Source organism: Larus michahellis, chromosome 1, assembly GCF_964199755.1.
Source record: "Larus michahellis chromosome 1, bLarMic1.1, whole genome shotgun sequence".
NCBI classification, from domain to species: Eukaryota; Metazoa; Chordata; class Aves; order Charadriiformes; family Laridae; genus Larus; species Larus michahellis.
Window position 1 is genome coordinate 57,346,492 of NC_133896.1, and position 23,834 is coordinate 57,370,325.

Sequence of the window (23,834 nt, forward strand, 5' to 3'; positions counted from 1 at the left end):
TGATTAGATATTAATTGCACAAATCACCACCTCTTCAGCCAGCCCCAGGAACCTTGCTGCCACCCACCATAGTTAAAGAGGCAGCAGAAAATGTCTTTTCTGTAGGTCTCTTAAGGTCAGCCTAGTACCTCAGAAGGACGAGGGGACTGTTAAATACCTCACCTTGCAATGTACCTTAAGGGACAGTCCTTCCCCAAATTCTGCCCCAGGTGAAGGGCTGTGCTCCCACTGGTGTAGCCCCCATGGGGCACGAGCTCTATGGTCTCTGTAGACCTCACTGCAGTCTGTTCTACCTCCTTCTCCCCACATACTCCTTGCTGTCCAACCCTACAAGGACTGCCCTTCCCTGCTCCTCTGTGATCTCCGTTCTTCCCTTACGGGCTGTTTCTTCAGGGCCCTTCTGCAAGGAAAGGGCAAGGAGAGGCATTGGGTTAGGATGCATGTGAACTCTATGTATCCCTGTGCATGCGCAGATGTGCTTGGATATGTGTGACTATCAGTCTGCAGGACACAGCACGCTCACACACGTCTATAGCTGTGTTTGTGCTCACATGCAGAAAGGGAAATGTAACCTTGCTCCAGGTAGAGGAGCAAAGACATGCGGTGCCAGCAGGGCGTAGGGTCCTCTCCCTGCACATGTCCTTGCCCTCTCCCTGATGGGGCTCTGAGCAACCTGATCTAGTTGAAGATGTCCCTGTTTGTTGCAGGGGAGGCTGGACTACATGATGTTTAAAGGTCTCTTCCAACCCAAACTGTTCTAGGATTCTGTACCACATGCTGTGCCCTTGAGGACCCAGGTGTGATGGCCACCTTGTGCCATCTCTACTCTCTCCCTGAAGTGTTAGGCTGGCATGTCTAGTGACGCTACTCTTCAACCCCAGGGAAAGGGGAGAGCTGTTGCGACATGGAATGACCCTTGGTGGTGTGACACAGTGGCTGCGGTGAAGGTTGCAGGCTGTCCAACAGATGTCATGCCTTGCTTGTTTCTGACATTTGTGCTGCCCCTGCTCTGGAGCAGAGGTGAAAACCCTGTTCTTGTCACTGCAAGCCCTTCTTCATCAACTTCCCACAGAAGATCCAGACTCCTCCACCCTCCCTGACTCTTTCCTTGTCCCACCAGACACAGCCTCCTTGCAGTCAGCCCAATAGCATCAGCTTTCAGAAGCAAACTGATGTCTGTATGCAGGCTCACACACACAGGAATGCGATAACCTGGGACAGGCCACATTCATCTTCATCGCAGGGAGGCCACAGGATTGGAAATGGCATGGCAAGATGAGGCTGCTGCATGCCTCTGTCGCAGGCACTTAAAGCAGAGTCACTGCAGATGTGACAGCAGTGACACTCCAAGAAACCCTGGTCAGCTCTCAACCCCAGTCTGTCTGGGCTTCCTCCAGCCCCCCGGACTGGCCATCTGTCAGGCTGGAGACGGAAGTGAGCCAGAACAACGTGCAGTCGTGGTGCCTTTGAGAGCCATCCTGCCCTCTAGCTTTGTGCTCTGGACTTTCTGTGTGAAATGCATATTCAAAGAAAGTTTTAAGAGGAAGGAAGTACCGCAACGAGCCCCCCACCCTCAGGTAACAAGTTGCTTTCCCGCCACCAAACATAAGGGATGGGGGACAGGAGGAACTGCTTCTGTTGGGCCCACAAATCTGACTGTGCTATACAAACCAACTCCAATACATCAGGGCTGTGCTTCTTTCCATACAAGTGACTGATCCCAGAGGGTATAAAGACTGTCTCCCATCCCTTGGAGGCCCTTGTAATAGCCTTCTGTTCCTCCAGGTTTATGGGACAAGCTGGCAAACCTGTTGACCCCTCTTGGTGGCAAACCCTGCGCTGCTGTGGAGGGATGAGGTGTGAGGGCTCACATGCTGTCTCGCAGAGGGAGTTGAAAGGCTGGCAGTCCCACTCCACATAACCCAGTTTAGCTAGCAGGAGAGAGCTGCTTGATTTTCCCTTTGTGCTGAAGCATGTGTGACACACAGCTGAGCAGTTTCAGGCCTGCCAGGCATGGACAGTATCTCAAATGGGTGCTCTTACCCCACCACTGAGGACCACTCCTGGCTGACTCGCTTGCAGAGTCTTGCCTCCCGACAGGCTTTCCGTTGGCTCATGAGCTCCCATCACCAAGGGCATTTACCTCCTGGAAAAAGACAGGTTCAACTCATGCCGTTTGATCAGCTCTGAATCCATAATTCAGTCCAGTCTGTCTCCCTTTGTACACTGCTCTTCCCCTCCACATCCCAGAGTTTTTCTCTATCCTTTGCTTGATACCTAAGCTGTACTGAATGAGACTGCTGGCTCTCCTCACAGCTGCTCCATCTCTGTCGCTGCAAACAATTTCTAGAAAGCCTTTTTAAAATGTATTACCCTTCCGAAAAGGAGCTGGTAAACAGGGGACAGGAGGAAGGGAAGAAGAGGGCAGGAGGCAGGATGCAGTGATGTGGTTTATTCCACACATCTGCAGTATTCTCCTCCCAGCCCTTTTATTAAAATAGATGGACATTTATTATGAAAATGAATTGCTGGATGTGCGCAGGAGTCCTTAGGCAGGCAGGGAATACGTGTCAGTCTTCTGGGTGTATGTCTGTGTGAGCCACATACGCTGCCTATGATAAGAAAGAGGAACACATCTACCAGATATCAGTCAGACTTAGTACCTGAAGGGCTCTGTGTGTGTCTGTGTGTCTGTGTGTATGCATTGATGTGTGTGTTGCTGCAGTTGCCCTCAGCAAAGGGAATGTGTGATGGTGGCCAGCAACACATTCCCTGGTGAGGCCATTCTACTGTCACAGGTCATTCCGGTCATAAATTTGCAAGGGCTCCAAGTGTGGCTGTCAAAGCACACGGATATGAGTGGGTGATCATTTTATAGACCAGTCCTGAGACAGTCTGGCCAATACCAAATGCACTGGTATTCAGCAAGCATGAGGTCAGGGATAGCAGTTGGTGAGTGAACATGTTGCATTGCTGGTGGGCAACACCAGGTACCATTGTGTTCATGGCACTGAGGAGATTGGGATATGGTATAGCAAGGAGCCTGGAATTGAATTTTCTGTTCTGGAGCTAAGGAAAGGCAATGGAAATTCAAACTTACTCTCTCCCTACTACAGTCTCTAGGAGAGAGGAAACCTGGTCCATCTCCACCTGACTCTTGTGGTTAGTTTGATGGATGGAAATGACACAATTGCCTGTCTCCGTGCATTGTTTTGCCTCTCACAAGTTGTCCTAATCCTGTCCCCACTAGGAATAATTCTGCTCTGCATTGCCTGGGTATCTGGGGGAAGACGGGAGGGGAAAGGACGTAGCCGGCCTGAAGAGAATTGCAAGGATTTGGGATGAAGAGGGACTGGGAAGAGCTTGGGTAGACCCTGCTGTGATAGGAATGATCCAGGTGAACTCTGGGAAAGGCTTAGCCTGGATTCCCTCACCCAAGACCAGATTGTGGGTAGAAGAGAGACTCCAGGCTACATTTTGATGGCTTTTGTCACACAGAGCATGAGCCTGCGAGGCACTAGAACAGACATTTCTCACCCAAATCCTAGGCTCTGAGGCATCTTTTACCAACCAAGTGCATATTTATATTTCTTTTGCATATCTTGGAGATGTTGCCAGGATAAAGGGCCAGATTCTGACTTCTCCTCCCACCTCTGGACATGACCCTGCCTCCCTGCATTGAACCCAAAGCAAGATTGAACCCAAAGTGTGAGCACATGTGCTCTAGAGCAGTGGGCAGCGAGCTCACTCCGTATCACATCAGTGACAAAGAGATTCAGGGCAGGAGACATTTGCAGGCGCGAGCAGAAGAAAACCTTCACGTTCCTTCTCCGGGGTGAGCGCGTGCTTCAACTCTGAGATACACTCCCTGCCTCTTGAAATTAATTCAACATTCCTGTGGCTGGGGCAAAAATAACTAGAATGAATAATCGGGCTCTGCTGGCTCTGCTGCAGATTGCCTGGTAGATAGAGCCCTCTGCAGGAAGAAAAAAAAGGCAAGAGACTGAGACAGCACCAGTGTTTACTAGAAGAGACCCGAAAGGTAACAGAAGAACTAGCAATAGCTTATCACATCCTTTAACCCCACAGATGTAATTGCCTCTAGCAAGTCGCTGGGATTTGACTCCGTGCTGTTCCCAGCTTGCAGTGTTACAGCTCCCTGCACCTTTCCTCTGGTCCCATTAACTGCTCCTCCCACCCGTGCCGCCCAGCAGCTGCCTGCTTGTGCCCTGCCTGCATTTTGGGTGCAGTGCAGAGCTGCGGTGGCTTTGCTAGGCGCAGGAACACGACACTCTTATCTCACATCCTCTGTCCTTATCACTAAAATGATCGTCTTACCCTGGGTTTTGGGCTTGTTTTCAAGCACTTTTATTTCTCTCTCTACACAAGAGATAAAAAAAACCCAGAGTCCAGATGGAACCACTGTGTGAAGATGGGAATGCCCCTGTGTGTGTGTGTGCTTGTGTGTGTGGTGTGTATGCACCTCCAATTTTTCATGCCTTCTGGCTGCAGACCTTTCAGATACAAAGCCCAGGCCTCTGGGGTGGTACAAGGAAGCAACCTTTGCTGGGGAGCCATCAGCCAGAAGAGCTAGTGTTCAGGTTTCTTCCCCAGGGAGACCTATGGTGGTCCCTGAGTCTCAAAACAGAAAGACCAAAGACCCAGAGCTGCTTCCCTCGTCCCACAACCTCTCTACGCTCAGTTACCCTTTATCTCCCCATCCAACAAAACCCATGACTCAGTTACAGAGCAGGGACTTCCCAGGATTACAGCCCTCACAGCTACAGGAAGACGTAGAGAGGGTTCTCTTCTGAGCAGAGGGCTTCTTATCTTCCCTTGGCCTCTAGTTTCACAGTGAGGTCTTAAGTATCAATGGCCTCTTCTCCACAGCACTATCTGTTTGTGGAAGGCAAACCACTGGGGCTTTTCTGCTCTGCAACTGACTGGACCATGCTTGGTTGCTCCAAGAGCATCTATATCATTCCTCACAGAAAAATACCCAGGCCTGGTCTGATGGCAAGAAGGGCTGGAGATATTCTCGTCTCCCCTCGGATCCTGTCCTACATGCCTGGGGCTCTATGGAAGAACCCAAAGGCCAGTTGCTGTTGACCCTTTACATTTGGACACGGGAAACACTGTGCCAACAGTTCTGACAGTCCTCAGTGGATCGCACCCTGCGCCTCTGCCTTCAGTGTGGAAAGGGAAGAAGCAAATCTGGCAAGTTATCCTGTCAGTCATCTTCCTGCCAAGTGGGAGACAGAGGGAACCAATGCTCCCAAATTTCTTCACTGGAAGAGCCCAGCATGGGAGGGAAGTTGTCCAACAACTACATCTTCCTGCTGCCAGTGACCAGTTCAGGGCTCAGTTTTTGCTGGCAATCTTTTTCTTACGGGCAGAGACCAGATCATAGAAAGGATCCTGTGTGATGCTGGTCCTGGAAATAAGAGGAAATTGGAGAAAAAGTAAGATTTAATGCTGGAGAGAAGTACAAGCATCTTAACTGAACTTGTGCAGAGAGACCACTCACCAAAATGTAAGACTGGAGATCTGCAGACCCACAGCAGAGAATTTAGCTGTGGCTAGAGATTCTCCAGAAGGGACCTTGAAACTCTTTGAAGTCAAGAGGTACCACAGTTACTAGACTTCAAACATATCTTTCCACACCCTTTTTCAAGCACTAGTAGCCAAATAAACCGTGTGACCATTTGTCCCTGGGGCTGAACAAAGGCAAACTCAGGCCTCCAATTCTGGTCTCCTCACCGTATTGCCTCAATCCACTCATCACGTTCTGCTGGTGTGGCTGCTGAGATCTTGTAGGACTGATGCTTGCCTTCAACCACCTTCCCATCCCCATCTGTTTTGCAGGCTTTGATCTTCTGCCCTTTGCAGTTGGGATTGAAGAGCTCAAAGCAGTTCTGTCAGAAAGGGAATAAAGTTGAGCAGTAGGGGAGGACAGGGTGGACCAAGGAACCTGAGCTGCCTTCAACCATGGGTGACGGGCTCAGAGAGCTTCCAAAGGGGAGGAGAGCATTCTGTCTCTGAAACGCAAGAGAGCCTTTCGTTCCCCACCCCAAGTATTCCCCTATGAGTTTAGATCTCCAGACCAGCCCTCTTAGGTAAACACAGCCCTCCTGTGAAGGGCTGGACACTAAAAGAGGGTTTATGGAGAAGTGGAGGACCAACAGTTATCAGAAAGCTCCTGGGATCTGTAACTCTGCTTCACCTATGAAGATCTCCTCCCCTTTTAAGCAAATGCAACATCCTCTCTTCTGGGTGCCACCACACAGGCAGAAGACACTTCTCCAAGGGCCATGCCACACCAAAGAGTGGGTATCCATAGAAGATCCACAGACAGAGTATCACTTCCTGGTCAAGTTTCCTGACACCACAACGCTGTTTGGTCTACACATGCTGTAACTAACTATGGAGAGCTCTGGGGAGAGAAATTGAACCCACATCTCCTGGTGCCAAATGAGGAGGGCGTCAGCTGTATGCACTCATCTCTGTGCCCCTACATACACACACACCTAGAATCATAGAATCATAGAATCATAGGGTTGGAAGGGACCTCTGGAGATCATCTAGTCCAACCCCCCTGCCAGAGCAGGGTCACCTAGAGCAGGTTGCACAGGAACGCGTCCAGGAGGGTTTTGAATGTCTGCAGAGTTGGAGACTCCACCATCTCTCTGGGCAGCCTGTTCCAGTGCTGGAATACACATACATACACACACAATGCAGCCAGCCAAAGGATAGGTAGCCATTCACACCAGATCTTCCCTAGTAAAATACAATCCTATTTAGATACCATCGTGTTTATATGGGGGGACAAGGCAGTTTGGGATGGCACCTTCCCCCTGAGAAGCAAGGTAAGAATAGGGCGTCTGCATCCTCTCTTCCCTCTAATTACCTGAGAGCCTGCGTTGGCAGAGTGCCAAGCAATGGAGACTTACTGGCTTTTTGGGATCGTCCACTTTCCGGACTGATAGGTTCTCCAGGGGTATAATGCCCAGAGGCTCTTTGTCCTGAAGGCAAGGAAACATGAATTAACACCCAATATGCTCCCCGCACCTATGCCACTGCTTACAGCCTCCCTGATTTCTCAGACGTGTGCCTTTGCAGGGGGGTGACAGGGGCAGTGTATTCCTGGGGACACCACCTCCATTTACACAACGGGGAGCTTAGTTAACAGGAGATCCCAGCAATAGCTGCAGTGTCCAGCCTCTCTCCTCCGCAAGACCAGAGGTGAGGAAAGAGCACAGGAGGGAAGGGAGGTCTGAGTTCAGTCTGGGAGCATCGCGTTGAAAGAAAGAGTTATCCCCTACCCTCTCCTCCTCCCTGGCCCCTCAGAGGCTCGTAACCACCCAGGATACAGTTTCCCAACCAGGAGTTAAGCCTTTACCGTGGTATATTCAAAGTAGTAGAGGCAGTTATCGGTCAGAATGAACCACCGGCGTTTCCAGGTTTTCACACGTCCGCCTAAAGGCAGTGAGGTTCAAAAGCCATTAGTCACACACTCTGCCATCCTTCCCGCCCCCCTCAAGCTCCAGAGATGCCCGCACAGACATACACTCCTAGCTCTCCCCGTAGAACAGCCCCAAGGAGGCATCCGTGGTGCTCACCGCTGATGTGATGCTGTGTGGTGGGCACGCACACAGAGGGAGACAATTTTACTCCGATGGGGCTGGGAATGGGGAGGGGTGAGGGATCTCTTTTTGAGTCCCTTTTTGAGCAGTCAGAGCCTGCAGGAGTGGGCTGGGAGGAGAGAGCAGGCGGCTGGTTTCAACAGCAGGTGTCAGCCTCACCCCGTCGCAGAGGAAGGGAGGGAAGGACAGTGGAGATGCTGGTGGGTTCTTGGGGGGATATTTGTGGTGGGAGGTAGGCGGGCACGCAATTGAGAGGAGCCAGGAGAATCCTCCCCCTTACCTAGTTTCAGGAGCCAGCCTTCACGGTTAGGGTTGAAGAAAGTATGTGTGAGATCGTTCCCATCATCCTCTGGTATGGAGAATGGCTCGTTCTTGATGCTCTCAAACAGATTCTGCCCCAGAGCATTGGTGAGGGAAAGAGAGAGAAAGAAAGACAGATTTCTCACAAAGCTTGTACACAACCCTCCTAGGGCCACCTGGCTCCTCACTTTGTTTCCACAGGGGCAGGTGGGTGAATGGAGCAGAGAGCGTGCACTGAGCGCTGGTGGGGTACAACAACCCTCAGCCTACACCTCACAGGATCTCATGGGTGATCACCAGCTCTTTTCTGCATCCTGTGTCAAAAAAGAGACACAATTTGGAAAGCCACAGACACAAAAGCATGTACCCATATCAAGAGAGACCGCAGTGACCAAACCCAGCATGTCACGAGTGCCACAGTGGGTAATACTAAGGCACTGGGGGAAGGACATGGCACAGCAGAGACTGCAGTCCTATTTAGGCCCTGGGTTGGTGGTGCCAAACACTTTGCTGAGAACTTGTATGCAGAGACTAACACGCACATCTACATGACCACAAGGAGGCACATTCCATAGAACCAAGGCTTTTGCACTGGGGGGGACACAGTGTGACATTCATAACAGCAGAGTGACAGGGAGGCTGCTTTCAAGGGATACAGAAATGTTGCTCACATCATTGGATTTGCCATCGCTTATCACACAAGCCCAACGCCAAGAAAAAGAATTAAACTACAGGCTCCCACAACTTCTCTCAAACTGCCTGAAAGAAATGACACTCTGGAGAAATATCTAAAGCCTTTACCCCAAGGGGATGCTGCTCAGCAAAGGCAAGCATGGGATGCAGGCAGCCTCTTTGACATAAGGCACAAGTTATTTCTCTCAGGTTGGCTGGGTGAAGCTAGACACATGTTGGTAGGCTGCCCACCTCTACCTTGCCTCATAGGGTGGGTCCCATGCCTGCTAAGCCTTTGGGAAAATGCTAGCTCCAGCTTTGCAAATGGATGCATCCCCTGTCTCAATCTGCCCCACTCTGCATCTTCAGCCTCTGGGATCAGAGACGCCATGGACCTGCTGAGAGCTTTGCAGATGCTGTGAGAGGTGCTGGAAAAGCCCCTGACATTCACTTGCGGCTTGTTGGTTCTACTCATTCAAAGATACGTCCTGGTGCAAGAGAGGTCAGGCACTGCTGTCCTGACTGATGTGAACACTGGAGGCAGCTGAGACAGGGATTCATAATCATCTGGGCCACGGTGACATTGTCTCACACACACAGAGACACACAAGAAACAGTCAGTCCCCTTGGGGGCTAGGACTTTCAAAGCTGACCAAAAGAGTAAGGTGCCCAGCTGCCTCCCACAGAGGTGGGTGTCCCATTCACACAATCTCATATCTACATGACACACAGACACCCCACAGCTCACATCTTCTTCTCTCACACAGTTACAGTATCTCACATGGACACACTAAAAGCACAAACTTTATTTAACTAATACTGCTATTCCCTGAATGTCTCCAGCCCTGTCTTTTTGCTCCATGTCCTCACCAACAAACATGTGTGCAGCCTGTCTCCAAAGCAGTTTCCATGTTTTCCAGCTTTGCATTTGTACATACTGCCCTCTTTCATAGAATCATAGAATCTTCATGGTTGGAAAGGACCTTTGAGATCATCGAGTCCAACCATACACACACAAAAAATCACCTACAATCTCTGCCACTAGAGCATGCCCTGAAGTGCCAAATCTACACGTTTCTTAAACACCTCTAGGGATGGTGACTCAGCCACCTCCCTGGGCAGGCTGTTCCAGTGCCTGACCACTCTTTCAGTAAAGTAATTCTTCCTAATATCTAACCTAAACCTCCCCTGCCGCAACTTCAGACCATTTCCTCTGGTCCTGTCATTATTCACTTAGGAGAAGAGGCCAACACCCACCTCTCTCCAACCTCCTTTCAGGTAGTTGTAGAGGTAGCCCTTCCCCTTGTACAGCAGAAGGCCTGTATTACACTAAGGCTTGTGGACCTTGCTTCTCAGTGAACACCAAGACAGAGAGAAAAGAGGGACTGATGGGAAAATGGAAGGTCTTCTTACCTTTAAGAGCTCTTCTGGCAGGTCCCCTCCATTGTCAATGCCTCTGTTGATGGATACAAACCTTTCAAAGTGAGGTTTGTCTTTCACATTGGGGTTGTGCAGGCTGGTGTTAAGCATGATGATAGAGAAGGAGAGTATATAACAGGTATCTGGCAACGAGAAAGAAAACCAGGATGGGTGGCACTTGTCTTACAGGGCAGATCAACCCACACCCTATCAGGTGGCTTGGTTTCCAGTCACTGGAGAACAGTCCTATCCCCTCCACTGTAGGAAGAAAAGGGAGATATCCCCTCTGCTAGGAGTAAGAGGGACAGACAGGGCTAGAGGAAAGTTGATATCCTATGCTAGAGATCCACTCAGGGTAATGGGGCAAGTTGGGTAGATCTGGTCTGATAATGGCTCTGCCAGCAGGAAAGACCCGTGTCTGTCAGTGCTGCCCTTGCTGTGATGAGGCGTACGTCATGTGGGGCTGGGAGCACTTAAGTCTATTGCTCATGGGGATGGACTGCAGCAGGTAGCAAAAGGAGGACTGAAGACCCTCAGCCTATTGAAAAGCTTCACAGGAACTGGGCTGCCTCCTTCAGCTTAAGGGAAAATATTCACACTTCCAAGTGATGCCGTCTGTACTTTGTGAATGGAAAAGGAAAGATCCTCTCTCTAGCAAACAATGGAGCTCAGCTTTAAAGACCTTCTTCTCCCCATAACTACCTGTGGACTGGAATACTCCTGGGTTACACTTGCAGTACCAGTTGGCAAAGGCCTCCATCATCCGGTCAATCTTCTGTGCTTCCCCGGGCAGCCGGAAGCTCCATAGGAACTGTCTATTGGGAGCAGCATGCCAGAGAGTTAGTCAGATTGAGTGCAAGGGACATTTACCCCTTCCCCCAACCCATGGGTTATCATGAAAATAAAAGAAGTCATCCCATTACACTGAGGAGACTACACAGGAGGTCTCCTCCTCTCTCTAGAACTTGCCTGGGCTCATCAGCCCAAGCACACTAAAAGGAGGAATCAGAACTAAGCATTCTGGAAGTTGTGGCTCCTCTTCCCTAATGACTGCCCTGCAAGGCAGCAGAGACGCCAAGAGAAAGTCCTGCCAGAGGGCTGACCTATAAGAAAACAAGATGCCCTAAGACAGAGTCACTTTGTCACTGACATGATGGGCACTGTGGACAGACATGTTTCCTGGTGCAGAAAATGACTTGCCCCATCCCCCTAAGTAATCAAGCCATGATGACTCACATTGCTTTCCCCATCTTCTCTGCATATGGCCAGTACAGACAAGGAGTGGCCGTATGCAGAGTTCCCCAAGAACTCCAGGAAAGAATTCCCCCAAGAAAAGGTGCTAACACCTCACAGAGCAACGGTCTTGGGGCCAACACACGCAGCAGGGCCTTGGGAAGCCTCATTTCAGCCCAGTAGGTCTTCACAACCTTCCTGGGTGGTAAGACCCAGTGGCTGAGCAGGCTCCTGCTCCATCCCCTGCATTCTGCATGCTCACTCACCTGAGTGCCTGCACCAGGTTGAGGTTGGCAAACTGATGACATGCCACAAAGGCTTGGAGGATCTGAATGTTTGTGGGGTCCCTGGGAGAGGAGAGGGGGAAAAGGTCAGAAGAGAGCTTTGACCCTCCTCAGTTTGGATGCCCCTTAGTGTGATGACATGCACCTGGCTCCATCCCAGCCTCCACTTCCCCTCTGACAAATAAGAAGCCAAGATGCGCACCCTTGTCTGGGAAGACTGACCCCATTACAGGCAGGAGGACAGGTAGCCCATATGGCCAGCCTTAGCCACACTCCAAAGGGCCCCCTCCCCGGAGTGTACTGCCCACCCAGCCCACTTCAGTTTGAGGTGTGTTCAGTCTTGGCACCTGACTGAGGTCTGCCAGGGGTCATCTAAAATGGTAGTTGAGAGGGGCCAGGCTGGACAGGACCTCCTCATCCTGTCTGCGTTGCTTACCTCCCACCCAGGTAATCCCCAATGGCTGTCTTGTTCAGGCCTTCACCCTTGTGGAGGAATTTGGCGATCTCCTGCAGGTCTGAGGACAGTACCTGGTGCTCAATCAGGTACTGGATCCCCTGGGGAAGGAGAAGCAAGACAGTGAAGTAAGACAGCTGTGTGGCCAGATAAGAAAGTAGAACCTCAACACCCTGATATCAGCCTTCCTTGGCGTTGATGACGTTTCTTCCTCTGTTACTCCTGAGCCCCTCCCTTCATGGAAGACCACAGCCATGTTCCCCCACCTTGTTCTGTCCCTCTTCATCTACCATGGTGTGTCAGTCCCACTTCCATTTTGTCCCTAGATTTGCATAAATGTTTCACTGGGACAGAAACTCAAGTTAACGAAAAAGGGCGATGTAGGTTAAAAGTCCAAAAAGCAAGTAGATTTAAGGCAAAGTAGTTCATTTTAATATTTTCAATCAAAATATCTCAGCGTTCTCTTTCTAAATGTAATTTTTTTCTAAATTAACTTAAAGAGAAAAATGTTTGTTTAAAAAGAGACAAAATCAAAAAATATGCTCAGACAAAAATATGGGCTTGAGACAGCCCCAAATTATCTTCTACGCCACAGAACAGAGAAGTCTGCAATCTTTTCAGCTCCATCCTCCCCAGCCAGTAAGGGTGGAGTATGCTTTTTATGGAATATAGACGGTCTGAGTTGGGCCGTGCAAAGAGTCAACACTCTACTTTAGAGGGAATTTCATGATTTTCGAAGTCACAGAAAGTTGAGGTTTTGTTCAGATTCTTAGCAATATCTAAAAACACTGCAACTCTCCAGACCACATTGCAATTCTCCTCACAAAATACAATAAAGGAATGAAAATTGTTTTAGATCCATCAAAATGTTCACTTCAACAGAATCAATTCACTTTGCCTTGTAATATATAAGAAACTATTTCTAAAATGCCCCAAAGAAAAAGCAGTTTCAAAAGAAGAAATTGAAATGTTTGTGAGATTTTTCCACACTATTTTCCTTTCTTTTTCCCCAGATGGAATTTCGGTAAGATCAATTTAATTTTGCAAAGCATTGCAGTGATGATGTAGCTCCATTTTCCAGAAGAAAATGTTTCTCCCAAAAGGTTTTGTTCAGCCGCCTTCCTAACGCCTACCTCCTCTAGCCTCAGGAATTTGCCCTGAGATCTTGGTGGTAGGAACACATTTAAAGTATCAGCACTGCATGGAAGAAGTATCACCTTAGCAAGGAGGGCAAAGAAAGTTCCTTGCATTGCAGCCCGTGTCAGCCTATCGCATATGGCAAAAGGGAAGCAATAAACAGAGATTTGCATGTGCTTATTCTAAAGTAAAAACAATACAGGCGCACAGTATAACATTTAGACCAGGCTGATCAGCATTGAACTAACGAAGCTAAACTGATTTGGGGTCAGAACTAGTTCAGGTATTTCTGCACAGCATGGCACAGACATGTCTCTGGGGCTTCAAACCAAGGTCAGATGGAAAGACAAAAGGAAACCTGCTCTCACGCAGGCTGTAAGTATTGATATCACTGGTCTGAGACAGCTCCCACTGGCAGAGGGATGTCCAGGGGACTGTCAAGCATTCCAGCTCTGGTGCGGACACTGGGGAAAAGACATCTTGAATCTCTCAGCACAGCAGAGGAGGAGGCATGAAAAGTTGTCACTCAGACCAGCAGCTACCCAAGATGCTAGCTGTGGTGGTTAACTGACAATGAGCAACCGTTCAATCGCAGATTGTGGTTTTCCTTACAGAGCTCAAAAAAATGGTGCACCAGTGAGGAGGAAGGAAGAAAAAACTGTCTTTCTCACATCTTCTGTACTTAATCATGAGGATTTTAGAGCTTTCTGCAGAGGGCTGAAGGCTATGGAGTCTGTACCCCATTGGTCAGAGTCCCAGAAAGTGGAAAACCTGGATTCACTCCACAATCCAACCAGTACTATCAAAACCAAAACTACTTCCAAAATTACAGAGGCAGCTTGTCCTCTTCTGTTCTAAATGAGCCAAGAACCCTGACACACTCTTGAATACCTCACCTTCTTCTTACTTCCTGCGTCCTCCACCACACTATGGCCAATTCTTAGCCTCTCACAGGCAAGAAGAGCTGGGCTGAAGGAGCACTGGGTTGAAGGCTCCTTGACACATTGGCAGTGTTAAACCATCTTCCCTTTATTTCTCTTAATTTTGGGTTGCACCTGATGGGATGGCCTATAGGCTCATGAAGTGGAGAGGCAACACAGCTCGATCATATCAGAAGACCTTATTCAGAAACTGAAAGGAGGGTGCTATAAACTGGAGCCTTAGTGAGGTAGGAAACCAGCCACACAGTCCCATGCTGTAGTTCCTTCGACATGGGTGGCTGCAAGTGGACCAGTAACCAACAGAAGTTCTTCCTCCCAGCTTTCTCCTCATAAATGGAAGGAGCAAATCCTACCTTTGCAGGGTCCATGTTGAATTTCTTCCGGCCCAGGGACAGAAGTTTATCCCTCTGTGATAGTTTGCTGCAAACACGAAGAAGAAGGAAAGTCAAACTTAGAATAAAGGGCCATGTTTCAACTCATTCACAAGGTAACTCAGATATCTCAAGGACAGGAGACTGACTATCCAGGAATAAAAAGAGAAATATCAGGGGAGAGACGGGTACTCCTGGTCTCATTTCCCTGTCATTGTTGTGATCCAAAATCCCATCGGTGTTTTTGTTTTCTCAACATCAAGAGAAAGACTTTGTAAACAAAAGAATACCCATCTTGTCCCACTTGCCTGGTCTGCTCCCCGGGATTACTGTCTGCCTCTTGCCTTTCCTCTGCATTTTGGAAGCACTCAATCTCTGCAAACACTTGAGCAATCTCTTCCTTCAGCTTCTGCAAAAGAAATATCAGCAGGATGAAGGTGATGAAGAGAAAAACAGCAGATATGTACAGAGCATGTCTTACTTCTTTCCTCAATCATAGGACAAGTACAGGCTAGATGGTCATGACCAGCCAAGGATGTCTCTGAAATGGGCACTGCTCTGGGGTGACTCCGCTGGATTCCAGATTAAAACAATGGGAGAGAGGGGCAAAAGGATGTTCTCATGCCTGTTGTCAGTTAAGGCTGGAGAATCAAGCTCAGCCAGTGTGGAGAGTGTCAGAGAACTCACCCCAGTGTTGATTTCAGTTCCTCAAACAATGTCAGATATGAGACTCCTTCCATTGTGCCCATTTCCTTCTAGCTTTTTACTTTGCATAGCCATACCACACATCCAGGAAAGGGGAAGTGGAACCAGCAAATGTGAGGTCAATATGAACCTAAAGTAGCCACATCATTGTGAAACACAGAGTTTTTAACACACCTATCATTCAAATACCATTGAGCAGATACCTGTCTTTAGGTGGAGAAAGAAGAGAGGAGGAGTAAAAGAAGAGCAATCACTGCCAAATTTTAAAAAATCAATTGTAGAATTCAGTTTCTTTTAGGCCCCTGACAGACCATGGCCTTCTTGGCTGGATATTCTGTGTTACCAAGGAAATGAAGATGTCTATATCTCCTTGCTTCCATCCTGCATTACGGTCCTCCTCAGAGCCAGAGTTCGTCACAGCTCTCTTCCAGGAATCAGCTGAATTCTTCCCCGTGCAAACCAGAATGGGCAGGGGAAGAAGGGTTGTTTTATGACAGATCTTGCCTCAACAAGAAGTGAGGGTGGGGCCGCAATATGCACCCAAATAGAGGAACTGGAGTTCTCCAATATCCCATAATTTAAAAGAGCTTCTGGATTTCGGTTTTGCTCTGGCCTTCATTCTGTTGTGCTTCATCAGTCCCCAGACTTTAGGTATTGTGCAAACATAACAAAGCTGTGATCTTCACTCCTGAATTTCAAATTATTATCAGTTTTGTTATTTTATTCATTGCTGTCTTTTGGCAGTGTAACTGGCAAGTCTAGACCCATCCTCTCCCCTCCTTTCTCTCCCCTCACATCTTTGCGTTAAAGGGTATTGTTAGATACTTTCTGAAGAAATCCATCTGGGACAATGTGTCTAGTTCTCGGTGCTCTTTCACTTAAACTCATCCTGCTCCATTGGACAATGGATACCCCATTGGTTAACGGCTTTGGGATTTAGAGTATGGGTCTCTGTAGTCTAGCAGCTTTTCTCTGTCCAGAGTGGGTAAAAAATGTAGTATTCCTATTCAAGCATCCTGCCTCCTACAGTGCCCATTGCCCCTTCTGAAAATGGAAGAGTTAAGAAACACATACAAGCAAACCACACGCACATATGTTCATAGCCCGTTTTGCAAGAAAAGATAAGAAACCATTCTGATTTGCAGCAGAGATGGTGAATCTGGAGGCCTGAGAAGTAGTAGGGAGTTTGGCTTAATCTTTTACACAAGGAAATATTGCACCTATTCCGCAGGCACCTGGACATCTTCATGTTGTGGGGAAAATCAGTGCAAGTCCCATGATCCAGTGCAATGAGCTCTCTCAAATGGGAGACCATATTGCATGGTGGTGGAGGCAGAATAGAATAGAAAGTGTATGAGACCATGCATGGCTGCGATGCGATATTACTGACTGATTTTGAATCTGACACTTTCAGACATTTCAGGATTCAGTGGATAAATGTTTGGGTCTGCTAAAAGAAAAGAAGAAAAGCAAGTTCAACCACAAAAATTTGTGTAGAAGGTCTTGCCATCACATCTCTCTAAAGAGACAGGATCCTGCATGAAGAGCTTGTTAGAGGTCCACAAACCAAACAAAAGTTTAATAAACACAGGGGGATGCATCAGGTAACTAGGACTGATATGTCATTAGCAGGTAATCAGTAATTAAAAATAATCATAAATGCTGAGCCAGACCCCTGCCAGTATGACTTAGTAAAGTCATGCTCATTTCCCTAATCCTAAATATGCAATCCCAGCTCATCCCTGCTAATGGGCTGACCAACATTTTCAAATGTCTTATTAGGGTAGTTGATGACTCCTGCAGCAGAGAGTACCACAGGTTGGATGTACACTGGTAGCAAATACAGCAGGGCAGCCTGAAATTCGGAATTTAAATTGGATCATGCCAGAGCAAATGTCTCCCGTGCAAGAGCATTTCTGCATGGCCTGACTCTTATGTGAAGACACTCCTTGGTGAAGACACTCCTTGGTGAAGACACTCCTTGGTGAAGACAGTTTTGAGAAGGCTAGGCAGATGGGAGGAACAGCATCGTCCTTACCTTAATGTCCTCCAAAAGCTCCTGTCTGTGCTGCCTGATTGTCTCTATTTCAGCCTCTTCAGCCTCACTCAGGTCAGTTGACCCTGGAAGAACAAAGATGTCTGAGAATAGTACCAGGGCCCACATATCACAGGAAAAGCTGCCTCAACCTCTCAGGGCCTATCCTCTCCTAGGGTCATGCCACAGCAGCACCGATTCCTGTGTTTCAGCATCTATGTTCCCCGCTGTTGCAGCCACTGCACCTCAGCTTTGCCCTGAAAATGGTTCTCAGACCGGAGTGAGCAGCACAAACCCATATATCCCTCCTAGCAGCTAGCCGCTGTGCTGGTAGCCCTCTGATGTAACCCTGCAGCAACATCCCCCCCGCCACCCCCGCCTACTCAACCGATTTTGCTTGCTGCGAGCAGCATGAAGAGGTCCTACCAAATGCTCTTTGGTGGTTTTTATGTCAGTCACCTTTATGTACTGAAAAGCTGTGACCTAATTACTTAATCTACATCCAAACCTCCCATGAAGAGCCACTGGCTTCATGGATTGATCCACCACAGCTAGAGTCAGAAATGGCTTAAGAGAGAGAATTGAGGTTTTTCAAGTCTGAGGGCAGGATCTGGGGGGATGAAAGCCTTGCTGAAGAAGGAGCATCTGTGGGAGGCTGTTGTTCTGTGGACTACAGACAATGCAGAAATAAGAGGAGGTTTCCTTGTAATGTACAGGAAGTTAAACAGATACCAGCAGAGCCAAGGCAACCACAAAATGATTCATAAAAGACCTAGAAGAATTGGGGTGACAGCACTGCTGCTAAATATAAACCAGGTGAAGCACAACCTCTTCATCAAGGAGAAAGAGGAGGCTGCAGCCCTAGAGAGGCAAAGCAGATGGTGAACCCCAGGAAAAAAAACAGAGGGCTCAGACAAGGCTGAGAGCACTGGAGCTCCTGGGAGGTCACTGCAGAACTTGCAGACAGTGTCTTTGCTGCACCCAAACTCTGTGAGACAAAGCTTCTCCAGGGAGCCACGTCAGGTTACTGGATGCCCTGCTCCACTGTTTCATAAACCAAAATCCTCTGGGCCTCCCTTCTTCCTGGAAAAAGGGGAAGCGGCACCAGCTGCCTTGGAAATTCTCTTAGTGTGGATCTCACATGCAAAACAACTGCTATAAATACGAGTGGGGAAAAAGGGGAAGGAACCAGCCAAGACAGACAGAAGGAAAAGGGAGCAAGGGGAGTCATCTCAGAGCACATATGCTTCTTTCCTGTCACGGCCACAACAGCTCAGAGAGACCTGCCTTCCCTGATCCTAATCTTTCTCCCACCCTCCTGCCTGGTTGGGTTTCCATGTGCTAAGTCTGTCCTCTGACTTTTCTCAGGCTGCAGCCTCTCTCCCGTCACTTCTCCCGCTGTTTTCAAGCGCTGCATTCCCTGGGGAGAAGCTGCTGAGCCTCTGGGAGGAAATCACTAGGCAAGGATCCAGCATGAAGCCAGGGCTGGGAAGGACCCACGTCCCCTCCCGGCTCTGCAAGCAACTCTCCTGAAGAGCTGAAAGAAGCTGACTGATTGCTGACGCTGGTCGAGGGAGGAAGAAAACCTGTGTCATCCAGCGGCTGATAACAGCCAAATGAGCATGTGAGGGGAAAACAAACACAAACAAACATGCAAGGAAGCAAGCAAGCAAACAAAAACCAACCAACCAACCAAAAATAAACAACAACAAAAAACCCCATGCAGTGGCTTTGCTGCTTGTTAGGCGGATTGCTGACTTCCCCTTCAATGTCAGCCCTGTGGTGCCTGGGTCTTTCAGCTTACTGTGTGTCTCCCACAGTTCTGGCGTCCGCACAAGATGAGGCCAGCCTCATGGTCTCCCCAGCTTTCTCTCTCTCCCCCCCGCGGGGGCTTGTAATTGTGGAATCACTGGGGTGATTCCTTGACAAATTGCCACCAAGACCCTTCGTCCTGTATTTCTTTCCACAAAGGGACGTAAGCAGGGCATACCTGAGGAACCTCCCCTTCCCCCACCTCGTCAGCAAAGTCTGTAGCGTGGCTGGTTGCTTTGTTTCAGTTGTTCTGTGTCTACTGAAGCAGCCTAAAGCATCTCAAAGAGACGTGAAGCTCCCAGAGGACAATATCTCACCCACGCGACCCCCGCTGAGACTGTAAATAACTCAGTCCCCCTTCCTGAAAACCCCAACTCCCGAGTGAATTACCTGTCCAGTTTGTCAGAATGAGAAAAGCGTGGGAAGGACTGTGTGTGTGGGGAAGGTGGGGGAGAAAAAGCATAGGAGTCATGGAGAAGGGAAGGCAATCAAAGGGTAAAAAAATAAAACAGGAAAGGGTGACATAGTAAGGAAAAAAATGGATGGATCAAACTTTCAGACCAATTTAGATTGAGCTGCAGAGAGGGTCCTTGTAAGGTTTCCTGTTTCCTAGACAGCTTAAGTCCCTGATTGCCCTGGAAAATAATTCTGAGGTCAGTGTCTGCGCGTTACTGTGCTTCCCTAACAGAAGGCCTAATGCTCTGCTCAATCCTATTTTGAGGTTGTCCGTCAATGTTACCGCACACGTTGAGGGTCTACAGTTAGGGGAAGTGAACACAAAAGGCTCATTTGGGGAAGCATCCACAGAAAGGCAGTGAAGGCAACAGAGGCAGCTGGGCAAGCAGCAGATGAGACAACAAGAGCAGGCCTTTCCTTTGTTCTCCACATTGAGAACGAGCCCAGCCGGCAGGAGAGGGACACTCCAAGAGAAGCACTGCCTGGCTTGCAATGGCAGAGGGAATTTGTCCCTGCACCGTGGGACTGAGGAACGGCTTCAGCCTCGTCAAAGTCCTCAGTACCACCAAGTTCCACTTCCCTCTAGGGCTAAGTCAGGACACAGATGAAGCATAGCCCCTGGTCAGGGTTCTCTGCACAGGGGGAAATTTCACCCCAATGAAGAACACACCACGAAAACACCCGCAGGTTTCAGGGGGATGCTGTCAGACAGAACAACGCTGAAGTCTTCCAGTTCAGACACAAGATGTAAAAAACTGGCTAGCATCCTCTCCAGAGAGGACATAAAGTTGCTGCTTGGAATTTATTCTCAGAGAGCAAATGTTGAAAGGAAAGCACATCAGCATCACCTTTGTGGGGCTTACACCTGCTCTTGAGATTGTTTCCCCACTCTCAGGGCAGACCCAGAAAGACCTGCCAGTTGTTCATGAATTGCCCAAGCTTGTATTTTTAGTGCTGTCACTCAAAACAGAACATAGACTTCAATTCCAGATGTGGTGACTTACGCCCTCAGCCTCCCTATTTGGAGGGCAGGTCGGAGTTACCCAAAAGTCCGGGCACTCAGGTGGCCAGCAAAGAGTGCTGTGTCTGCTGGTCTCATTTCCCATTTCAAAGGGCTGTGCGGAGCTACCCAGGTGCTAAGTGAGGCTTTCAATCCCAAGTAAAAGTATATGAATAGGAAGATAGCTTTTAGGACACAGGGGTAAGTGGGAAGTGACTACCCAGGAGAGCTGTAAGGATGGACTGCAGAAACAGTAGCAGAAGGTTACGAAGAATGATTGCCTCTGTAGCACTGTTACAGACCATCCACGTGCTACCCACCCACAGAATAACAGGAGAGGTTCAGCTGACCCGTTTGAAAGCAATTTAGGGCTCTGTGTGTGGCTGCTAAAGGGTTTGGGCATCTCCACCCATGGCAACACACAAGCAGAGCAGGCTGATGGGCACCTTCTGCCTGGATGAGGCTGTCTGGTGGAAGAATTTCACTTGAAATTCCTTTTCTTTTTTGATATGGCTGCTGTGTCATCTTCAGCACAGACCACCACCTCCCCAGCCAGGTACCAGGCTGGTGCCAGGCAGATAACGGGAAGCGTACCAGTTCCTCAATTCCCTCCAGCCCAATCTGTCTCTCTCCTGCAGCCACTACACAGTTCTCTTCCAGCCTATTTCAGAAGAAATTCAACATGAACCTCACACAGGTTTAACTTGCACATTCCAGCTATGGGGAAAAAGGTGTGAATAAGAATTTATGTTGTGTCCTGGTCCCCTTATCCCACAAGACAACCTGCAGCAATCAGGATAGCTTCCAGCCACTTTTGTCTATGGCTGTCACCCCACACAGCCAAGTACATGATACCACGGTGCCAGTCTGGTCTCCCATGTTTCACACACTAAGCTCACGGATTTGGCATACTGACTCTGTGGCCTCACCCAGACAGTCACTAGAGGATCCTGAAGGAAGCTGGAAGAGGACATCCACTGTGGGAAGAGCAGCCTCCCCACAGACATAGGTCTCAGCCACACGCAACTGTGGCAGACAGGTACCTAAGAGGACCATTGCGTCTCCAGGTAGGAGTGACTCCAGGAAAAGGTGCATGTGGACCTCTGACCTTGAGGAAAATCATGCCACAACTGAGCAACTTTAAACACATCCAGCGCTCTAAAGCTCACCCGAAAACTGCATCTTGGGGCAGCCTTGGCTCCCGAGGTAGAGCAGCAGCAAACAAGCCCGCTTTCCTACCCAGCTGTGAAGTGACAGGCTGGGACTGAGCAAAGACATCAGTCAGAGCCAGCTCGTCTCTTCAGGCATTGCCTGTCTCCAGGCTCCGCCTCTAGCCAGAGCTAAGCAAACCTGCATTGTCCCTGAGCAGGATCTCATTGTGCTATAGCAGTGTGTAACTTACTTATAAGACATAATTACCACATAACTTGAGTGAATGACTGTGTCAGACCATCAGTTCAGAGTGCCACTTTTTCTGTGGAAAACACACCCCAAAGTAAGCTGCAAAACATGAATTATCCCCCCTCCTCCTGCCCAGCTTGTCCTGCAGAAGCTTTGTCCACAGTTGCTTTCAGGTGGTGAGGGCTGGGTGATCTGAGAAGACCCACCTTCACCAACAGTCATAGCCAGATGCTGGCAAGATCTCAGCTCCCATAGGTACCACCAATTTCCCTGACAAGCAAGGCTAGTATGTGGTTTGAGCTACCCACCTAAGTGCTAAAAAGTGCAGAACAGTTGTTGAAACTGGGCACTGCTTTTTCCCTTCACTCTGCACTCTATATCCTATATGCAAAAGCCCGTCGGGACAGAGAGTCAGACACAGTAGGGCCATTGCAAGTTGATCCCTTTTCTTCCTCTCCCTTGTTCAGCCTATTCCCCTTCATCTCTCCCTGTCTGCTGCCTTTGCACAGACACGCACTCAGAGCTTTCTCAGCCAGAGGCTAGAAATGTTCAGTCTGGCAATTCAGCCTTTCCCTGCTGAATTCCAACCACTTTATCCATCATCTGCCAGAGTAGGAAATAAAACCTGAGGTCTCTCTCGGTTTCTCAGATGTGGCTTATCTCCCCCCACACACATCTGACTTTTGAGATTATTTTGGGACCAGGCAGGCCCACCTGCAGGTCACTTGGAGTTGGTAGAACTCTAATACAGTAATTTACCTTTAACACGAACATAAGCAAGAGAGGCCCCAGCACCAAAAGCCTTGCAAGTGAGTTGCACTGGGACACCCAGCTGCATGAGAGGCTCTGCAAAGGCAAACCAGCTTCTGGGGGCTGTAGGGAAACACCACTGGGGAGCTTGCAAGCCATGCCAGAGTTGCATGAAGAGAAGCCAAAGCTTATAGGTGCTCATCCCAAGTGTCACATATACCCTTGATACCCCTGAGTCGGTTCCCAGCTCAGCTCAGGATCACCAGCACAAAGGATCACAGTAGTAGACACTCTCATCACAAAGGCCATTCAAATCCGTGGGAAAATTTCTCCCAATATGAAAGGAGTTTGCTTACGGGAGAGCAAGTAAAACAAAAACCATGCCTAATGCTGAAGGCTAACAAGCAATCAGCTGCACCACCAGGGATCTTCCACTGCCTCATTCCTCCAGCCACCAGCTGCAGCATCCACTCTAGCTGCTGGGATTTCATGGTGTGCTCTGCCCCATCAAACAGATTGCACAGCCCTCACAGAAAACAAGGCAAAAGACGGTCAAGGCTTACCAGCAGGACAAAAGTCCATCCTGAAGAGTGTAATATATTTTCAACAAAAGTGTTGCTCCTCCTTGCCTTCTGCTTGTTCAGATGCTTCACAGAACTGAAACAACTTGGAGCCAGTGACCAAGATCGTAGCAGCATTAGGGGGGCGGGTTGCCCCGTGACTCCTCCCTTCCTCTCCTCGTCCCTCCGACCTCATCTCAAGAGCTTGCATCAGTCAAGGAAACTGTACGTGCATACTGCTATGAGGGTCCTCTTGGCTACTTCTGAAATGCAAACCCACAAAGGCATTTCCATCCCAGAAGATTTTTGGGGGATCTCTGAGCACTCGTCTCAGTTTCAGGGGACTGAAATGAGTAGTTAGAGGCTGATAGTACTTTGGGCTTTTGTCTGAAATACTCCAAAGAGAGATGGGGAAAAAAGGAAGTGCTTGATTCAGAAAATCCATCTGATTCAGGAAGTGGTTTCATTTTAAAGGAAAAATTCTTCCTGTCTTCATTCTGCAGCAGGTGGTGGGGGGATGAATGTTCTAAAATTGGAGGATGGTTGATGGAGGGGAGAAGAGAGTATTTTTCTTCTTTTCCCTCCCCCACCAGCCACTAAGTGACTTGTACTCTAAGCCTTGGTCCTTTTTTTCCACTAACAGACTGTTTTTTTTAGGAAG

At 48.8% G+C, this 23,834-nt stretch overlaps 1 protein-coding gene across 1 annotated transcript; it reads right to left on the reverse strand.

Annotated features, from left to right (window-relative positions):
• Positions 1 to 4,003: 4,003 nt before the first annotated feature.
• On the reverse strand, positions 4,004 to 23,298 carry CYTH4 (cytohesin 4). Its single transcript, XM_074572723.1, has 13 exons — positions 23,177 to 23,298; positions 17,198 to 17,280; positions 14,763 to 14,863; positions 14,437 to 14,503; positions 11,988 to 12,106; positions 11,534 to 11,614; positions 10,737 to 10,849; positions 10,029 to 10,177; positions 7,924 to 8,035; positions 7,400 to 7,476; positions 6,951 to 7,022; positions 5,761 to 5,915; positions 4,004 to 5,434 (listed from the first exon to the last, which is right to left on the reverse strand). The coding sequence occupies exons 1-13, from the start codon at positions 23,193 to 23,195 to the stop codon at positions 5,362 to 5,364; spliced, it is 1,221 nt and encodes a 406-aa protein (XP_074428824.1). The 5' UTR covers positions 23,196 to 23,298; the 3' UTR covers positions 4,004 to 5,361.
• Between the last annotated feature and the right edge of the window lie 536 nt (positions 23,299 to 23,834).

Excerpts from the sequence above, each read along its gene's own strand:
- CYTH4 (XM_074572723.1), bottom strand. Across the intron at positions 11,615-11,987 it reads GGGGATTACCTGGGTGGGAG|GGACCCCACAAACATTCAGA; the intron begins GTAAGCAACGCA and ends CTCCTCTCCCAG. Across the intron at positions 7,477-7,923 it reads AGGCTGGCTCCTGAAACTAG|GCGGACGTGTGAAAACCTGG; the intron begins GTAAGGGGGAGG and ends CACTGCCTTTAG.